General features: G+C 41.6%; 3 protein-coding genes, 1 long non-coding RNA gene and 1 pseudogene across 4 annotated transcripts; 2 read left to right on the top strand and 3 right to left on the bottom strand.

The window, feature by feature from the left end:
• The first annotated feature begins 230 nt into the window (after positions 1-230).
• On the top strand, positions 231-1,672 carry LOC115732321 (casparian strip membrane protein 1-like). Its single transcript, XM_030662956.2, has 3 exons — positions 231-707; positions 819-942; positions 1,191-1,672. Exons 1-3 carry the CDS (start codon positions 487-489, stop codon positions 1,404-1,406), a joined length of 561 nt encoding a protein of 186 aa, XP_030518816.2. The 5' UTR covers positions 231-486; the 3' UTR covers positions 1,407-1,672.
• A 2,908-nt stretch (positions 1,673-4,580) lies between these two features.
• LOC125312955 (receptor-like protein 33) lies at positions 4,581-5,489 on the bottom strand. The gene has a single exon (XM_048273046.1). It carries the CDS (start codon positions 5,487-5,489, stop codon positions 4,581-4,583), a length of 909 nt encoding a protein of 302 aa, XP_048129003.1.
• A 77-nt stretch (positions 5,490-5,566) lies between these two features.
• Positions 5,567-7,396, bottom strand: LOC115730188 (receptor-like protein Cf-9). Its single transcript, XM_030660788.2, has one exon. The coding sequence runs from the start codon at positions 7,394-7,396 to the stop codon at positions 5,567-5,569; it is 1,830 nt and encodes a 609-aa protein (XP_030516648.2).
• Positions 7,397-14,359: 6,963 nt separating this feature from the next.
• Positions 14,360-15,082, bottom strand: LOC125312776. The gene is made up of 3 exons (XR_007196826.1): positions 15,033-15,082; positions 14,871-14,940; positions 14,360-14,695 (listed from the first exon to the last, which is right to left on the bottom strand). It is a non-coding gene; the product is annotated as an uncharacterized LOC125312776 (long non-coding RNA).
• Positions 15,083-16,028: 946 nt separating this feature from the next.
• On the top strand, positions 16,029-20,091 carry LOC115730189 (annotated as a pseudogene).
• The last annotated feature ends 489 nt before the right edge of the window (positions 20,092-20,580 follow it).

Here is a 20,580-nt window from a genome sequence, read left to right as displayed (position 1 = left end):
TCAGGCAGCAATGATAAGAAGAACATGCTATATTTGTACCGAGCTGTGGATTCACGTATCTTACCTTTTTTGTTTAGAATCCACTTTTTCCATTTAGGGTTCATAACAATGGAGTTGGAAGACATGATGACGCGACGAATTAGTTATTTTAGCTTCTATGCCCTATTGCCCCAATATAATTGAGCTAGTACGGGCAGGTAAGCTCTTAAAAAATGCCCTCTAAGCTCATCTTTAGTCGGTACGGTCATGTTACAGACACTTCATCGCATGGGGACTCTAGTTGCTGTTTGATCATTAACCAAACCTACTACTGGCCCTTTTGTCAACTCTTCATGGCGTATATATAGCGGTGGTCATGAGCCCTAGTTGTATCCGTGCATATTTCAAGCTTTGAGCTCTTTTAAGTGTTCTCTCGAACCCTAGAGAGCTGCCGATACATCGATCGATAATATTTCATCCTTCAAACGAAGAGGAGAGGAGAAAAAAATGAAGGCGGGCGGAGTGGAAGCCGGAGAGGTAGCAAGAGCCTCCGTCGCGAGGAGTGGTGTCAACAAAGGAGTGGCGGTTCTCGATTTCATTCTGAGGATAGTGGCGTTCATTTGTACCCTTGGAAGCGCAATAGCCATGGGGACGACGGACGAGACGCTCCCTTTCTTCACTCGGTTCATCAGATTCCGCGCTAAGTATGATGACCTCCCGACATTCACGTAAGCTTTTTAACTCCTTTAGTTTTTCCGTTCGAGTTGCATTGGCAATTTAAGTGACTGCGACACTCTTCAACAATACGACTGACCTCGTCTTTAATGGTTATGAAACAGTTTTTTCGTGGTCGCTAATTCTGTTGTCGGCGCCTACCTCGTCCTCTCACTGCCGCTGTCCATCTTCCACATCATGAGGAGTGCAGCGCAAAACAGCAGAATTGTCTTGGTCATCTTCGACGTGGTAAATTATGTCGATCGGAAGGAACTATTTTTCTGAGAACATTCGTAGTTGTACTATACAGGTTGTGGTGCTCTGAACTAGCATATCTCCTGATTATAATTCAAGATTTCATCGAAACGATATAGGAACATGCACATGCAGTATGTCCTTCTTGATGACACATATTGTCCTAAAGAGTTAGGCATGAAATTCCGTACTGGTAAACAAAATGAACTCATCCAATTAGAACAATGTGCAAAACGGTGCAGGCAATGTTGGCGCTGTTGACGGCAGGAGCTTCGGCCTCGGCTGCCATCGTGTACTTGGCCCACAAAGGGAACACCAAGGCTAACTGGTTCTCTATCTGCCAGCAATTCAACTCCTTTTGCGAGCGCATCTCGGGCTCTCTGATCGGGTCGTTCGGCGGAGTCGTAGTGCTCATGCTCCTAATCCTGCTGTCTGCCATCGCGCTGTCCCGACGTTGAGCGGGAGCTGCATGATGCTGCTATATTTATTATGTTTCTAAGTCTGAATGCGTATTTTCCATTCTAAAGTGTGTGATTGTTTTGCTTGTTCCTTTTCAAGAGCTTGTGCTGTGTGTCGTTGTAATTGTAATGCAATTGATCTCCCTCTCTCTCTTTCGATCAATCGTCGAGGCTCGTCCACGTGAAAAGCTTATGTCTAATAATCGTAAAAAGTGGATTTCATGTCCGGCAATCGAAAAAAGTCCATAACAAATACATTTGCAGAAGCAATGAAAGAAAAATTATCATGAATAAATCCAAGCATCGATAAATAAAATAGATTAATGGCAAACTCCACTTTTGGTTTTGCCTTCTTCTGGTCTGGAAATTATTTGCCGGCTTTTCCGCTAAAACTTATGTCGCAAACTGCCTTTCGCCTTTCTTAGAGGTTCAGCGGATTTAGAGGTATTGCCTATTAGTTTAGGCGTGAAATCTCCCAAATCCTACCTCGCTGGACGTTGAATTTCGTTTCTTCGATTAGTAACCTAAAAAGTTACTCGAAGCCGATACTAGCCTATTGGAGTCGGATAGAAATCAATTGAGATATGGGAGTGCCACCTCAATTCCTACACAACCAGAGCTTTTAAGACTAGAGACTTATTTAGGCTAATTAGGTAATTAGCACCCTTTTAATACCTAATCAATTAATATTCCCTAAAGTGATCACACATTCTGCGTATGATTTTAAAGCCTACTAGGTATCTAATCAGTGTTAAATGATCATGTATAATATTTTTCTGTCATTTTGTGTAATTACCCGTGTAACCTTTTACCTACCTCCTAGGAAAGCAGTTTAACATGCAATTTTTCAAAAGATAGTGCCGTGTTACACTTAATCAGGTAAAATATGCCAAATATTAGACTGGAATGTACACATGCAAATCAAATCTATAATGACGATATTTTAAGGAAACAATCCCCATACATGGATCGAATACACATATATCATGCCGAACTGGGCATCGATTTGCGATAATCACCAATCTTGAGCCTAAAAACTTCAAATTAGGCTTTAAAAGGCAATAAAAAAAAGCCATTTTTCTAGTTTTCAGGGATTGTATGAATATTTTGGGATTTCTTTTTTTTTTTTTTGAGAGAATTTTTAGAATTATTTACTTGATAAAAGCGGGTGGGGTTGGGCTTCCGTACCCGACCCGGATAGAACAGAACCTAGGCCTCCACGGCCTGGGTTCTCGCTCCGACTGGGCTAGAGACATGAGCCCAGTCCGAATTCTTGAAAAATAAAAAAAACAAGAGGGATAGAAACAGGCCCCCCAAATAGATAGACCAGGCCAGATTAGCAACCAAGACTCACTTAGCCAGTAAGCCTATCTTTCTCACGCGGCCCAAAAGACCAATAGTCAGACCAAATAGACTCCGCCCAGAAACTGACCCGCCAAGTCATCTTCCTCGCCCAACGTCCAAACGAGATCTCTACGCACATCTATGTCAAGACGTTTCCGACCCCCAGCCAACACCAAACGAACTCCCGTCGATGGCTCAACCGCGCCTCCCACTGGCGACCAGCCGTGACTCCCCACGACGGCAAGACCAGATGGCAAACAGCAAGCGAAGAACATATGGCCATGTAAGGGAGAAAGATTGAGTTACATGGGATATGGCCTACCTAGTGCGAAGTGCGCTGTCGGTTACGATCGGAAGGTGGACAGCGGGGGAGTGAAGCAGCGACGGCTGGCCACATCGAGACCCTCGGCGAGGTGATCATCAGATCATTTCGGAAGAACCCTTGGCACGGTAGTTGGTCGGCAGGCACCGCATGATGGCTTGGCTGCGTCGAACGCCCGTGATCATGAGGGACTATAGATGGCTCGATCACAAATCGGCGGAGGATAGCGGGACCCCGAGACCACAATAGGGATGCTAAGAGACGTCGGTAATGAGGCGTCGATGGAAGACGACGACGAATGAAAGATCCTCGGGAGGGAGTGTCGATCGCCGATCTCTCTCGGGCTGGTGGTCGTCTACCGGAGGCCACGTAAGTTGAGTTGAGGGGGAAAGAGAGAGTGATGTGAAGTGATATAGTGGTAAGCGGTTTCAGGTTCCTACTTGGAACCCGAAACCCGCCCGTCGAAATAGGTGGAACCTACTCATTATACCCTAGAACCCGAAACTTACCATGTTCTTGGTTCTAGAGTCGGTTCTAGGGTACCTGGGAATCTACTAATTTTTTTTTTCATTTTTAGTTAAGTAAAATGAGAATGAACGCTACAACCACTAAAGGGAAGTAGATATGAGCGGTTTCGGGTTTCATACGGGTTATATTTAGAATTTGAAACCTTCTCATTGGATCAGATTGTATACTTATTATTGGACGCCATAGAATATTGTAGGATCGTGCGAAGACATATACCCAAAAAACACAAAAAATTATTTGAGGATCTAGAGTCTAGGTTGCAAGTTCTAGATTCTAGGAAGTGGAACTTGTAACCTACATATTGGAACAAGTTCCTCAATTTTGGAACCCGAAAATGGACAAGTTCCTATATATTCCGATTTCAGGTTCCCGATTCTATCATGAAATTATGCTCACCCCTAAAGTGATATGAGTGAAACATGGCCACGTGAGTTGAGTTGGGGGGAAAGAGAGTCATGGGCCTATTTGGGCTAGTGCAAAAAGGAAAGTGGGCTGATAGAAAGAGAAAAGCCTGCTCAAGAAAAGAAAACGGCCCAACTGGACCACGTGGATTCAAGTTGCTCCGCCCGATTCGATTTTTTTTATTTATCATTATATATATTTGCTTTTCTATTTTGTAATAAACAAGAAAAGATGCATAATTAACAAATTTGACATTGTTTATTTTGAGAAAAAATAAAACTACAAGACCGCCAAAATTAGATGTCAACAACTTAAAAAAAAACATTTATATTATGCGCGAATCACGTGTCTATTTCTATAGTTTGTGACCATTCGGTTTTTCCAACATTAAATAAATGTTAAAATGCATGAGCCACGAAATTTGGAAAGATTATTTTGTTCATAAAGAAAAATATTTCGGATGAGGGTACACTCGGAATAGTGAAAAGGCCAAAGTAATAAGCATATTATCTGTCTTATGAAAGTTTCAACAGACTTACTCTTCATCTCACAATGCAAAGAACAAACAGTCAAGACTCTCATCTTTGGTAAGATCTCCGAGCATTCCTCTTTGACTTCCTTCTCATTTTAGCTCCTATCCCGTCAAACAATCCTACAAGCCGTTCGAGTTTCTTGGAATCGATAATGATGTATCCCAGAGAGATTCCAGCCACGGTTCCACACCCATAACCAATTAATATGGTTCTCCACTCAAACCAGCCTCCATGCTCTGTATCATTCTCCGGCAGGATGGTTTCTGGTGGAGTTTCCCGTGAACCGCTCTTGCATGTCTCCGGCAATGGAAATCCGCATAATCCAAGATTCCCATCGAACGAGTCGCTCTTGAATGTGTTGAATTGCGGTCCCGGTGGAATAGGTCCGATGAGCCGATTCTCCGAGAGGTTCAAGAATGCAAGAGATGTCAAATCCGCTAGTTCTTGAGGAATCCTTCCGGTGAACTGGTTCGAAGAGAGGTCTAGCCATTCGAGATCGCTCAAGTTCCCGATAGATGGAGGGATATAGCCTGTAAGATTGTTGTGAGAAATGTTTAGCCCTTTGAGTGACTTCAGGCTTCCAATATCCATGGGAAGCCCCCCAACAAAATGATTGCTCGATAAGTCGATACTCGTGAATATTGTTAAAATTTTCACCAGGCGTATCTCCAATCCTTTCATGGTCACCGTGACTGAATCTTGATAACCATAGCCTCCCATGTACTGCAGCTGTCCCCGCCCTTTTTCCCGATTCATCATGGCAATGAGCTTCATAATATATCTAACAGGTAACGGACCGCTGAAATTGTTGTTGGACAGGTCGAAAATGCGCAATTCAGGAAATGGGCGAGCTGCTCTCGGACTCCTCACAAAGCCATGGAACTTGTTGGATCTCAAAACAAGGACTTGTAGCTTGGGAAGCGTTTCCAACCAATCAGGGAACGTATCCTCCATTGTGTTGTTGCTGAGATCCAAAACTTCCAAACTCTTACATTGAAGTAAGGATCGTGGCAATGTCCCTTCAAATCGATTCAAATTATGTTAGCTATGGAAAAACTCCGAAGGCTGGGGCGAAGAAATGGATCGGTTGGAGGATCGATTTGGCCATGGAATTCGTTGAACTGCAGATCAAAGCTCGACAAAAATTCTGCTTCTAGCAACCACTTCGGAAAAGTATCATTGATTTTGTTGTAACTGACGTTTAGCTGCCCCAGTAATGCACAATTGTTCAAAGACCGCGGTAATGTCCCTTCAAACTTATTTGCACCCAAGTCTAGTACAGAGAGCTCGGTTAAGTTTCCCAAACAATGTGGAATAGAGCCAGAGAGATTGTTATTAGCCAATCGTAGAAGTCTGAGGGAGCTTAATTTGCAAAAGGAAGATGGAATCTCTCCACTGAAGCGGTTGTAGCTGGCCGAAAAGAAGAACGTAGGGAGTGGTGGAGTTGGCAGCGGTCCCTGGAATAAGTTATCACTAAGATCGACAACGGCCAACTCTTTCCAGGGAAATTGTGGTATGTCTCCCTCAATAAGGTTACTAGAAATATCAAGAATCGATAGTGTATCTTTCGCCAAATCCCAAAACCATCTCGGTATCCGACCGCTGATCTTGTTTTTGGAGAGATTCAATTGTCTTAGCTTTCTTGAAGAGTTCAGAAAAGACGGAAACTCGATCAAGTTACAGGAAGACAACTCCAAAATCTCAAGCTCTGAAAATATGTAGTTCGTACTGTTGGAATCTAGATTTAGCTCTACTGTAAGACCAAGGAATTGCAGATTTTTCAGTGTTGAAAAGACTCTGAAGTCTAAAACACCAATAAAATTATTATAAAAAAGGTCTAAATGGATGAGTCGTTCAAGCTTTCCAACAAATGACGGGGGATGACCCGTTAATTCATTGTTCCAAAGGTCCAACCTGGTCAATTCTGTTAAATTCACAAGGGATGAGGGAATCGATCCAATCAACATGCAGCTACGGAGAGCCAGAGTTTTTAAATTCTTCAATTCACTGATTGAATCAGGTATTTTGCCTGAGATGTTTGTATACGAGAGGGTTAAGGATTCAACAGACTTGCTCCAGTTGGACTTCGGAAAAGAAACCGTGATATCGTTGGATTGCAAATCGAGATCAAGGAGGTTTGGCAAGCTGAAAATGTTGGGCGGAAGTTCCCCTTGTAAATGGCAGCTAGACGCACTGAAGATGGTCAAGGAGGATGACAGATTCACGAAGGAACTAGGCGAAACAGCGGACATGTCTACTAGATCAAGTTTGAGTACCCTCAACTCTGTCAAATTCTGAACAAGCACTTTGAAATCCGTATTTTCGATCCTAAGACCTGATGGGGCATATGTACTTGTACCATTAAAGGTTTGAGAGAGATCAAGTAAAACAAGTTTAGAAAGGTAAGAAATTTCGGTAGGAACTAGACCTGAAAAATTCGAGTAAGTGAGATTGAGGTGCCTCAGATCAGTGAACACACTTAGTTCGGGCAAAATGGGTGAGGTAAGGAAATTGTTAGCACCAAGGTTGAGGCTCTGAAGATGGCGAAGCGCAAAGAGTGAGCTGTCAGGATGGAGGGTTCCCTGAAGACAGCTGAATGAAAGATCAAGGCCGATAACATTACCCGTCACATTGTCACAGGCGACGCCGTCCCACAAGCAGCAGTCCTGGCCGTTCTCCCATCTAGTCGTCTTCGGATCACAGTGTGGGTACATATCAGTTTTCACTGTGAGAGAATTGCTGAACTGAAGTAAGGCATTGCTTTGGACAGGATGACATGACTGTGCTGTTGTGAAAGGGAGGTCGAGCAATGCTTGTGCAGAGAGGGAAACGAGAAGACACAGGGTCTGGTAGAACTCCATGTTCTTTAGTCGAGCGCAACGGTTCTAGGACAGCTGCTCATGGGTCACTGTATTCCATGTTATAAAGGAGTTATTGCTGCGGGTGCGATGTAGATTAGGTCCCAGTGCGAATATTTTCTCGTGAGTGCGAAGGATGATGCTCAAGTACAATGAAAAGGGAAAGAAAGCTTTTAAAAGCTCTCGAAAGGCGCACTTTAATTATAGATGTTGGGACATGGGAGTCAATGTCTTCTTGTCTTCTTGAAACGACAAAACAGCGGTCAATTTTGGTTTTCTTGATAGTTTCTTGGTGGGGTTACATGAGGTGTGGAATATTCTTAGTGCCATTGAATTTCATCCATGGCTGAAAGCATAAAAGTCGGTGGAGGACTTGTTGGGAAAATTGTAAAAAAAAAAGTGCTAAATCTTTTACGCTTTTGTCAATTCAGTCTTAAGCTTTTTCACTTTATACCGATTCAATCCTATTCATCGAAAATTGCTGACAGTGGATGTCAATAGCCCTACGTGGTACCGTCCGCCCTGACGTGAATAATCTTTAATAATTTTTAAATATTTTTATTTGAAAAATCTAATTTTGTTTTGTTTTTTCCTTTGTTGGCTTCAAGCCGTGTAACCCAAATTTGACCCATTTGACCTGTTTAATCAAATGGGATGTGTCAACTTGGTTAATGACTTGATTTACATTGACCTAAATTAGCCAAGCCTAAACTTATTAGAAGGTGCTGGTGCTGCAACAATTGAATTGTAGTAGGAGAAAACTATTAGTAGTCAGTATAACTATAGGACATGTTGCATATGATGCTCATCATAGGTGACCCTTCTTTTGCTTTCAGTGAAGCTAGACACCTATGCTGGCGTGTCAAAGGACACGACTCTTTTTTTTTTTTTTTGGTAAGGGAAAGGGACACAGACTCTTTAACTCCATTTCTTTCTCGAAAAATCAGCGATTTTAAATATTTTTTTTAAATAATTGCTTATAACTCTTTAAATAATCAGTCTATAAAGAACGTTTCCATTATCGATAACAGTTTATATCTAAATATTTTCATGAATTAGAAAAATATTTTTTGTTCATTTATTTATGTAAGCGATATTAGCGATCAATTTTTAGGAAAATACTTTACAACAGTGAAACAAAAAGGAGCCTAAAAACAACGTCACTATTTTTAAACGGGGAATAATCCGTAGGAACAATATGAGTGGACGAAACTAGGAAATTGACTCATGCCAAGGGAATACTCCTTGATTATTTTCTTGGAGTTGCGAGCGAGATTGAATGCAAGCGCTTCGGCAATGCTAGTTCCGGAGCTTGAAAAGCTTCCGAAACTTGTTTCATTGCGAGTCACGACTTTGGATCGCTACTTAAGCGAGCAAGGGCCAAAGAAATTGCCAGAACGATGCTTCTTGTGGCAAAATTCTCTCTTGGAATTGGAAAACGCGGGTCTGATATTTGATGTAGCACAATATCTTCTCCGAAGAGTGTCATTTTCAGATGATATCACCCGGATGCTCACCCATTATTATTTCCGTTGCTATCACTCCAAAGCTGTGTACATCGCATTTCTCATTAATGACCAAAGTGTATGCAAGCGCTGGGAAAAAAAAAAAGGATGAAAAGTTCATAGCGAGATGAGGCTCGAAACCAAGTTTTCAATGTTAGTGCGTTATCAAATGGTAAATATGTAAGCATGATGAAGCATCAACAAGTTATCACCTGTTTTGGGGGGAGGGTTTGGGTTGGGGGGTCGTTAAATATATTGATTTAGCCGTGTGCCTGCAGTAATAGCATTCCACAAGATATGTCCCAATGAATGATTGGCAGAACGCAAACATGGTGCAGATGACACAAGGCCTGTGCCACATCCTAGACAATGTTGAGTCTTTTAGACCAATCTAGTTCCACCGCCTCCATGCCATCTCTCAAAGCATAGAATAGACTCCCTATTTCTATGTACTCATAAATCAAGAACATGCATAGCTTGTGACATGGAGCTTGATTATGCTTCTATGCCGGATTTCTGTCAAGTGCTTCACTTCATTTTGAAAGCTTTTGTCCAAAGATGGCCATGTGGTTCAAGATAACGAAGTTTTTTCAATGCCACAATTTTCCCATTCGATAATTGCTCTTTATAGACACTGCTTTATCCGCCAGTTCCAACACAGTATTTAATGTCAAGGGCTTCTAGTTGCATTGATTTTGTCTTCATATGCCATTGTCTCTCTTAATTCCATATTGGCAAGAAATTTCCATTTATGTTGTTGTCTCTTATTGCATGCTCTTCGTTCTTCGTCGAAGTATTATCAAAAGCCCCAAAACCAACGAAAAAGAATGAATGTTATAGCCATCAGTGCTATAAGTATTGTAATGAGTTCAATCCTTGACATATTCATGGAGCCGCAAACTTTTCCAAACTTTCATTGCCTATGAAAGCTTAATATGGAACATGGGCGAGATTATCTAGAATTTTTCCCATGAGATAATTATGCGACAAATCAATGCAATTTATGTGACCAACAGTCGGACGGATTGCCCCCCAAAGCGCATTGAAACTCAAATCTAGGTGGATCAGGCTCTTTAAATTTCCCAATACGGGAGGGATAGGACTTCTGATTGCTTTGCCGTGAATGTCAATGACTTCTAACACAGTGAGGTCTTGGAGACAAAGAGGGAACTCATTCCGATTATGTGATTGTGGGACAAGTTGAGGTACCTGAGTCTTGGGAGTGCACATACTTGAAGGGGGAAGATACTAGTGCAGAAACAGTTATGCGGCCCAAGAAAGACCAGATTCGAGAGCGGGGCGAAATCCATGCCCTGCTCAAATCGCATTCGACCTCGTAGTCGTGTCGGCCTTGTTGTGTTGCGTTTATCTTGACGACTCTTCCGGAAACATGCAATGTTCTATGGGATGGGGATTAGGCCACCACCCGCTGCGACGAAGAGCATCTGCCTCTGTTTTGGTAGCTGTGGGAGAGAGGTAGCGCAATAAGGATCCATATGGCAGCTGCGGTCATCAGCTTGCGAACATGCAAGCCAACCACGGGGAAATCCAATTAGAATAAAAGTTCGTGGAGAGCAATTCAACGTGGCGACTTGCGAATCTTCAATTAACTAATTGAAGCCGCCTCGTGTCCCCGTCAGGCGTAGTGCGGAACCAGTTCACACGCGCAAGAATTGATTGGTCACCTCGGGTCTCACGAGGTTGAATCTTGTTGTGTAACGCATGTTACTTCACTTAATTCTCCATCGACGGGGCACAATGGACTTCACATCTAATATCAAGATGAATGATTTTGTTCGAATGGGGACTCTGTCATCCAAAGAATTCGGTCCTAACTTTCGTCTAACCTTCAATTTTTGGCTAAGTGGTCAAACGCTTTAAAACTAAGGACATGTTGCAGATTATGCTCACCATGGGTCATCTCTTCTTTTGTTGTAGTTCGAGAAACAGGGTCTTGTTTAGGCTGTGTTGGTTGAACTTTTTATAGGAGCTTTTTTTTAGCCTCCAAAGCTCAATGGGAAAACAAAATGAGGCATTTGGTTCAACATTTGGCCAAATGTCGAAAATCCATTTCTAGGGTTAAATGTTCTTTTTTTTTTTCCTTTCAAAACTATTGTTGACACCTAATTTTGGCAATCCCATATTATTATTATTATTATTATTATTATTATTCGTTAAATAAGAGTACGTCTAATTTATTTTTGTCTTATTGAAAAATAGAAAAAGTAAAAATATATATGAAGCGAATTAAAAAAAATAAAAAAAATCGGATCGGGCCAGTCAAGCCCGCTCAAGCGAAGCTCGGCCCACGTTTTCTCTACTTTTCCCGCAGACAAAGCTCGGGCCCACCCACGCGCAGCCCAATTGGGCAATTCTCCTCCTCAGCCCATGTTCCCTTTTTACCTCCGGACGGCCCATCTTGCCTTTTTATTTTCTTCAGCCCATCTCCCCTTTTTGATTTCTCCTCAGCCCACCCTCTCCCTCACTCTCCCGTGCACTCACATTCTGCACACTCTCATGTCAGTCACATTTTCACCGCACACCTCACGTGGTCTTCCACCAAACCCCGTCCACATCAGGCGGAATTTACGCCCATCCGCACGAAGCTAGCTTGGGGAAGGAGGCAGAATGAGCATAAAAAGGAGAGGAGAGGAGGGCAGGCTACTGGTTGGTGAGTTCAACGACCAAAAATGAAGAGGAAATAGAGAAAAAGGGAGGGAGAGCTGGAGGGGTTCGTTCGGCGCGAGCAAAAGCGAAAGGAAAGAAAATGATGAGGGGAAGGGTGAGAGCAGGTCTATCGGCGAGGGAGGCTTGGGTTCGGTTCGGTCAGAGGAAGAAGGAGGGATACACGAGAAGCTTGAGAGAGCAAAGTAAGGAGAGACCGAGAGATAGGCAACGTCTCCTTCGCCGACCACTACCTCGCCATCTCGACCAGCTACCTCGGCCGTTCACCGCCGCCATACCGTTGTTCAACCAGGTAACCCAAAGTCTTCTCTTTGTTGTTCCATATCCCCTGAGCTAAACCAAAACCTGTTGTACTCTGGTTGGTTCTTGCATGAGTTCAAGTCTGTAGGGTAGTCCCTCCCCCCTTTTTTCTTAGCTTGGTTGCCAAGGATGGTGTCGCCAAAGTAAAGCGTGGTCTGCTTGAGGTTTTTCTGTGAATAAGGCGTCGTTGGCATCAATCACACAGAGGTCGTTGACAATGGGTGACGTTTTAATGGGGACTGAGTCATGTTGGAGGCGAGAAGAGATATGGGTACAGTCAAGTCTAGTTAGAGTCTGGTACTGCAGTGCCTAAAACGTTGATCTTGGTCGTTGGGGAAGCTGTGGTAGCTGGCGCAAGGGCGTTTAGTAGTGGTGAAAGGAGAAGAAACCCAAGTCGGAGGAAAGCGACACAGGAGAGCAAGCGAGTCTGGCTGAGTTGATGGTACGGGAATGCGCAAGAAGTGAGGCGACATCTTATCAGTCTCGACGCGTGTGCAGCCGGGATGGCACTCGAGCTCGAACCCACGACGACGCAAACGTGAACAGAAAAGCCGATGCAGGATCAGATCCGTGGCACCTTGCAAGGTAGGCGGATCACATGTTCGGGCGAGCGGGAAGGCAAACAGGTTCTGGTAGTAGTTGTTGGTGTCTGCAGATGACGAGCGGCAGTCGGGGACGTCGATAGGTAGTGGTACGACGGGGCGGATCTCGGCGTCGCGCTCTCGGAGCTCGGTGAACAGAACCGGCGTCCAGGAGGTCCGGCAGGCTCGACTTGGCAGCGGAGCGACGGGCGAGTCCTGGCGGTGCGGCGACGCGGGCGAGCGAAGACCAGCGGCGTCGAGTTTTGGTCACGGCTGCAAGTACCGAGATCGTTGCAGACGCACCATGGAGAAGATGATGAACAGTAACAGGAGGGCCATTCTGTTTTTTGTTGGCTGGTATTGGCTGTATGGATGGGTTGGCCCAAGAAAACTGAAGAGAGATTTGGGCTGGGCGGACGGGCTTCTGAGGTAGAGAATAAAGGTTTTTGGGCCTGGGTTGTTTTGCTCGGGAGATGGGCTGTTATGGGCGGCTGGGAGTTGGGCCAGAAAGGATTTTAGACCCAGTTCGGTAAAAAAAAAAAAAGTGGGCCTGAGCCCGTGTTTGGGCCATTTTCTTTTGTGTCAATCAGGCCCGATTCAGGTCCTTTTTCTCGGGCGTGATCAGGTCCGACGGCCTGATCCAGGCCCGGGTCTGAGAGCCCGACCCAGGCCCTGTTCCCTTTAATAAAATATTAATTAAAAATTAATTAAAAATAAAAAAATTCAAAAAATAAAAATAAAAATTCCAAAAAAATCAGAAAAATTTGATAAAGTTAAAAAATTAATTTTCATGACCTTTTTACCCTTAATGTGAATTTTCAAGCTTCGGATTAGCGTTTGATTGAAGACCGATGTCCAATTCGATCCGATACTATTGTAATTCGACGTTCGAGTCGAAATTGTTTGTTAAAATATCACCATCATAGATTTGGTTTGCATGTGCTTATCCTGATCTTTATTTGGTATATTTACCTGATTAAGTGTTTATTATAACACTGTCTTTTGAAAAATTGTCTGTTAATCGCTTTTTCTATACGTTAAGTTAAGGATAAATAGGTAATTGCAAGAAATGACAGAAAAGACATTATGCATGATCATTTATCACTAGTTAGATATCTGATAAGTTTAAAATGATATGCAGAATGTGTGGTCATCTTAGGGAATATCAACCGGTTAGGTACCGAAAGGGCGCTAATTATCTAGTTAGCGTAAACGAGTCCCCGAACCTAGAAGCTCTGGTTGCATAGGAATCGAGATAACCCTCCCGTGTCTCGATTGGTTTCTAGCTGACCCCAATAGACTAGTGGCGACTCTTAATAGCATTTTAATATGTTAATCAATAAAAAGAAATCTAATGTCACGCGAGATAGGACTTGGGAGAGTCGACGCCATTGACCGATGGCAATACCTCTAAACCCACCGGACCCTCGGGGGATGCCGAAGGCGAGGTCGCGACTAGGGGTGATCGGTTCCGGGGTGGGTAGGTTCCGGACCTAGAATCCGAAACCTACCCTGTTATGACAGGTTCCTATTTTTTGGAACCCGGAACCCGCCCCATTTGTCTTGGGACCGGTTTTGGAACCTACCCTTTTTTTCGGTCCGGTTTCGTGGTCTACCCGAGAACCTATTTTTCTTTTGTTCCTTGTCTAGTTTTTTTTTTTTTTTTTGGTAAGGGTCTAGTTTTATTTTTTTAGCAAAATAATAATAGCAATAAAACGATTCAAAGTAAAAGATGGATAATAAAAATCAATATTCGCCAAAAATCACAACTACTATCAAGTATTTCCAGGATAGTTGTTGTTGCTTCAATAAATTCCCCGAAGCCTACTTTAAGCAATGAAGGCACAACCGAGGTCATTGTTTCATCATTACTATACCCAAGCATCCTCAATAGAAAAAGAAATATCCTCCCACATTTTGCTTTGAATGAACCTCGAGGAGGGTTCAGAATTGTTGAGCAACTAGAGATAAGCTACTTTCACAATTAAGACATTATCGCTAAAAGTACATGGTAAAATTGAAAATTCATAATAGTAAATTAAACTCATCTATCTATCTATCTATCCCATCTCCAAGTAAAATAAATTAAAAAAGTTCTTTGATCCAAGATGATGGAAAATGTCATGGAGAGAGATAGGATGGATGGCCAACAACAATCGAGGACTACATCAAAATTGATCTAGGGTCCATGTCCAGCTTAAGCCACGAGAGTGCTAGTAGTGGTAGACTCGCTGCAATAAACATATAAACAAGCTATGAGTTAGCTAAATGAACGCATCATCATTAATAGATGATTGGATGTCGGCATATGTATGTTAGTAATACAATGCAGACTTGGCAAAAAATTCCAACCAACCTACCAAAAGACAAAAACAATGAATCATTAATAGAAATATATTTACTCACCGCAAAATCAAAGTTTCCACAAATGAAGTCTATTTAGTAATGATAATGTCCTCGGTAAGACAATCCAAATCTAAAAACCAAAAAGAGATTGAATAAATATTCATCCAATATATAGAGATGTGAATGAATTATAAGAAAGAAAGAAATATACACGACCCTTACCCGACTCAAACTTCTCCGCATTTTCAATGCACTCTTCAATATTAATCGGCACATGAACAGCTCTCAACCAATCTTGAGTGCAAACCAATCTTGAGTGCAAATTAGACCCTCCACAACTCTAGGAGTCAAAGAACTTCGAAAGCTGTCAAGCACACGGCCCGATGTACTAAAAGCCGACTCTAAAGCAACAGTAGTCACGGGAATAGATAAAACATCCCTAGCTATCAAAGATAAAATTTTATATTTTGACCCAGTACTCTTCCACCACATCAAAAGGTCCAGATTAAGGACATCTTCACTTTCAGCTTCAAGATACCGATCGAGCTCAGATTTTTTGTCATCAAACACTTTTTTCTTCGCATGAAGGAAGCTTTTTCGCCAAGCTTGGATGTCATATTCATTGTTACCTTCATTGTCATCAGCATTAGAACCACTGCCACTACTACTCACACTTGAACCGCCAACATTTCCAGTACTTCGGTTACTAGAAGAACCAATGAAAGATTGCTCATAAAATGCAAACAAATGCTCCAAGGCATGCTTCACGTTATTATGCATCTCATCAATTTTTGCTTCATCGTCATACATTTGTCCATAACAGAACTTCACATAAGTCAATTTTTTTGTAGGATCCAACGCAACCGCAATCAACACCATCATATTTACTTTATCCAAACTCCCATAATATTTGTCAAACTTCTCTTTCATTTTTGTACCCATAGCATGAAGCTTAGGATCCAAAGAATTCGCCGCATCGTTCAAATATTTATACAAAAGAGCTATCCCCTCAAAATAATCATTTGAAGTAACATATGAACTCCCCGACATCCATTTGGTGGCATCATAAAACTGTTTCAGAAATTTAGAAAGAATGGTGGCATTTTCCCAATCTTCATTTTTTGGAGAATCAGTGTCAAGCTCCCTTGCGAAAGATGAATCGTCTTCTTCCATCCTTTCAAAAGCTTTTCTAAACTTTATGGCGGTTTCTAGCATAAGATGAGTGGAGTTCCATCTAGTGGCAACATCAAGACATACCGAACCCTTGTATGTGATCCTTTCACTCTCAATACAAGATTGGAATACTTTGGCTCTCATGGGAGAACTTCTTATGTACCTAACTACGTTTCGGATACGTGCAATAGAATCACGCACCTCATGCAATCCATCCCTTACAATTAAGTTCAATATATGAGCAGTACACCTCATATGCAAAACCTCACCATTCAAGATCAATAATTTTTCTTGAAAATTTGTCCTTCAAATATCCAACTGCCACATCATTGGAACTAGCATTGTCCACTGCTATCGTGGATACTTTTTTTTCTATACCCCACTCATAAATACATTTCTCCACCATTTTCCCAATTTCTCTACCCTTGTGACTATGCATTACCACAAAATTGATGATTCTTTTATGCAACTTCCAATTATCATTAATAAAATGTGTAGTGAGACATAGATAGTTCAAGTTTTGAATGGAACTCCACATATCAGTCGTGAGTGCAATCCTAGAGTTAAGCTTACCAAAGTAAGTTTTCAAACAATTTCTTTCGCTCAGATATAATTTCATGCAATCTCTAGCAATTGTAAATCGTGACAAATGTTGGAAGAGAGGTTGCAATTCAGTGACAAAATCACGAAAACCGACGCGCTCAACCGTGGAAAAAGGTTGTTCATCAATTATGATCATCCGAGCAAGCATGCGTCTACAACGTTCTTGATCAAACTTCCATGTCGTCAAAATACTACCACAACCAGTATCTCCTTTTGCCTCGGTAGCCACATCCTTATTACGTGGCGCAAATAGCATTTGCCTCTTATCCGCATTGGGATACTTCTTGCACTTTCTCAAGTGCTTCTGCATTGAAGACGTACCATTATCAACGGTATACGCATAGTCATCCCCACAGTGATTGCACTTTACCCTTGTTTTTTTTGTCTTCTCATCTAAGATTTTCGAAAAGTTATCCCACACCTCCGATTGATTAACTCGCTTTTTACCAAGTGGAGGACAGGAACTAGGTACCCTCACCTTGTTTATCGTACCGGCGGTCGCAGATGCCACTTCTTCAGCTCCATGGAATGATAATTCCATGAGTGGACTCATTTCATCGCGTCCATCCACTTCTGTTGACATATCTTGATCCATCAACTGCATATCAATATGACAAAGACAAAAATAATTAGTACAATATTGCTTCTATTGAAAATAAATTACACAACAATGTAGGACCAAGGAGCATTTTGTGTGATCCTAATATTTTCAATTGCACTATGTGAAGTCCACAAAAGGTTATCTAAATGGCTGACTCACTTCTCAGGCTTTTCCTATTAATAATGTTCGTAAACACTAAACAACAATATATTGTGATAGGTACTTGTTCAAAGACAAGAGGAAGAAGGAATTCGTGCATTTTTATACCAGAGTAGCTCATTTACTACCTAGCATAGTGAGTGTCACAAATACTATTTTTCAAAGTTGTGCTTAACAATAAGACTTGCAAGAATGCAACAATAAGATATGCATAGGTTCTTTTTGTTCTCTTCTTTCTCGTTAATGAATTTGACTTCTTTACAAATCAATTAAAACCAAGAGATCAACCAACAAGGAAATGGACTGCACATGGAGCAAAATATTTTAAAACCCGTAGTCCAACCGACTTTTATAGTGGAAGCCTTAAGGGATGACCTCGGTGGCGCCATCGCAGCCATTCGAACAACAAGCTCTTCTTCAGACTTTATATTCAATATTGTATCACACACACCCTTTTTGGTTTTAGGTCCATCTAATTATGAAAAGTGAAAAGACAGATTCTTGAACAGCAAATTGCTAAACACATTCATTGAGGGGAAGAAAACGCCAAAGCCATTCACTACATGAAGGAAAAAAAAAAAATCAAACCATCCAATTCAACAACCTACCTTTACACTTGGCACTTGCGTAAATCCGTGACCAACACGATCAAGGAGAAAGGGTTGCTAGTTTGCTGCGTAGTGTATAGAGAGAGTGAGGCGGCAACAAGAACAGAGAATAAAGTCAAACAAACGGCAAGTCTAAGACTATTATTATATATTAGGGTTTTTTTCTTACTTTGCTTAAACCGGTCCAATTTCGGGTGGGTTTTTACTAGGAACCAGAAACCGGACCGGTTTAAACCGGTTCCAAATTTTTGGAATCGAGAACCGGTCCTATTCTAATGAGAACCGGAAACCGGACTGATTTTTCGGGTGCTCCGGTCCGATTTTCGGGTCTACCCGGTCCGGTTGCACACCCCGAGTTGCGACAACTATCCTCACTACTTTTTTCGTTTTTGGATTTTGCTCTTGTTGTTACTATTCGGTCTTCTTCGCCCTCGCCGACCGTGACAAAGAAAAAACAAATGGGGAAAAAGAAAAGAAAAAATAGATAGATAAATAAATAATTGACAAGAATGCCTTTGGCAGGCCCTTATTTAAAATAAGAACAAATGGGAAAAAAGAAAAGAAAAAAGAGATAAACAAATAAATAAATAATAAGAGAGAATGCCTTTGGTCAAGTCCTTATTTAAAATAAGATCCATTTTGGGCCTTTATTTGAAATTCTCGCTATTATTTATGTCTCTTGGGTTCAAGTTCAGGCCATCGAGGTCGAAGCCAGCAAAAAGGTCTCCTCACAGGTTGATACAAGAAGGTACTTTTCTATGTTTAATTTGTTGGTGTAACACATGTCACTTTAGTTTAGTGTGGATAGAGGGCGTAATGGACTTTGCATCTAATATAAATTAAAAAATAAAAAAAAATTATTGTTCGTAAGAGGACTCTAAGACCATAATAATTTAGTGATAACTTTCATCTTCATCAAATCATTTTGTTTTAAAACCTCAAACTGTTGGGTGAGTGATTAAACGTTTAATTTAAATATGATAGATTCCGTCACGGTATCTCACATTCAAAATGACCTCTCCAGCCACCCTGTCATGAAGCTTTACTAGACACATGTGAACAGGAAAATTGTGAGCATTCGTGCTAATAATTAAGTTGATTTATGATGATTTGGGTCTAGACAAGTTGAAATCCATTATCATCCATAATATAATAGTGCTCCACTCGATCTATGATGGGGTCCGATCTAGATAATTGGTTCATTGTTTGGAGGAAACATGTAAGATTTATGTGGACAGAGGAGAAACATATGGTTTTATTCTCTCGGGTCTCCATGCATGTGAACTTCTGTCAAAGTTCCAAAGTTCGCTATAATCCACCACAATCATGCACATTGCCTTCCTCTTATAAGAGCTTATAAACTTGTCTATATTGCCACAAAAAGCACAGACAACTTGAGCAGTAATATAACCTTTCCCAACCCACAGCCAAGTAAAAAGAAGAAGAAGAAGGAAAGACAAAGCCTACCTCGTCCTCTCGCTGCCGCTCTCTATCTTCCACATCATGAGGAGTGCCGCGCGATCCAGCATAATTGTCCTGGTCATCTTCGACACGGTAAATTATGCCGAGCAGAAGGAACCATTTTTCTTACAACATTTGTTGTTTTACTATACAAGTTGTGGTGCTCTGAACTAGCATATCTCCTGGTTGTAATTCAATATTTCATTACATGCATATAGGAACGTACAAATGCAGTATGTTTTTGTTGACGACACATAGTTGTCCTAAAGAATTAGGCATTAAATGCCCAACTCCATACTGATAAAACTAATGGAGCTCTCAAATTAGGAAAATGTGCAAAATAGTGCAGGCGATGTTGGCGCTGTTGACGGCGGGAGCTTTGGTGTCGGCTGCTATCGCGTACTTGGCCCACAAAGGGAACACCAAGGCTAACTGGTTCTCTATCTTGCCAGCAATTCAACTCCTTCCGCAAGCGCATCTCGGGCTCTTTGATCGGGTCATTTGGTGAAGTCGTCGTGTTCGTGCTCCTACTACTGCTGTCTGCCATCGCGCTGTCTCGACGTTGAGCAGGAGCTACATGATGCTGCCATACCTTATGTTTCTAAGTCTGAATGCGTATTTTCCATTCTAAAGTGTGTGATTGTTTTGTTTGTTTGTTTTTCAAGAGCTTGTGCTGTGTGTCGTTGTAAGTGTAATGCAATTGCTCTCTCTCTCTCTCTTGCTCGCTCGATGTCGATCTCTGTCAATCGTCCAAGCTCGTCCACGGGAAAAGCGCTTTTTTTTCCCCTCATTGGTCGAGTAATGGTAAAAAGTAGATTTTATGTCTGGTAATCGGAAAGAGTTCATAACAAATAAATTTGCAAAAACTATGAAAAGAAAAATTATCATGAATAAATCCAATGATAGACAAATAAAATAAATTAGTGGCAAGCTCTACTTTTCTTTTTGCCTTCTTCTATTCTGAAAATTATTTACTAACTTTTCCCAAAAAGCCTAAGATAACATTTATATTATGCGCAAATCACGTGTCTATTTTTATATTTTGGAATGACCGGTTTTTCCAACATTAATAGAATGTTAAAGTGCATGAGTTGCGAAATTTGGAAAGGTTATCTTATTCATAAAGAAATATTTCAAACGAGAGTACACTCCGAATAGTGAAAAG

The sequence above is a fragment of the Rhodamnia argentea genome, chromosome 11 (genome assembly GCF_020921035.1).
Source record: "Rhodamnia argentea isolate NSW1041297 chromosome 11, ASM2092103v1, whole genome shotgun sequence".
Classification (NCBI taxonomy): Eukaryota; Viridiplantae; Streptophyta; class Magnoliopsida; order Myrtales; family Myrtaceae; genus Rhodamnia; species Rhodamnia argentea.
This window is presented reverse-complemented; position numbering and strand designations above follow the sequence as displayed.

Coding starts and splice junctions, on each gene's coding strand:
- LOC115732321 (XM_030662956.2), top strand. CDS start 487: ATGAAGGCGGGCGGAGTGGAAGCCGGAGAGGTAGCAAGAGCCTCCGTC. Junction 708..818: donor GATGACCTCCCGACATTCAC/GTAAGCTTTTTA, acceptor GTTATGAAACAG/TTTTTTCGTGGTCGCTAATT. Junction 943..1,190: donor TCTTGGTCATCTTCGACGTG/GTAAATTATGTC, acceptor AAAACGGTGCAG/GCAATGTTGGCGCTGTTGAC.
- LOC125312955 (XM_048273046.1), bottom strand. CDS start 5,489: ATGGAGGATACGTTCCCTGATTGGTTGGAAACGCTTCCCAAGCTACAA.
- LOC115730188 (XM_030660788.2), bottom strand. CDS start 7,396: ATGGAGTTCTACCAGACCCTGTGTCTTCTCGTTTCCCTCTCTGCACAA.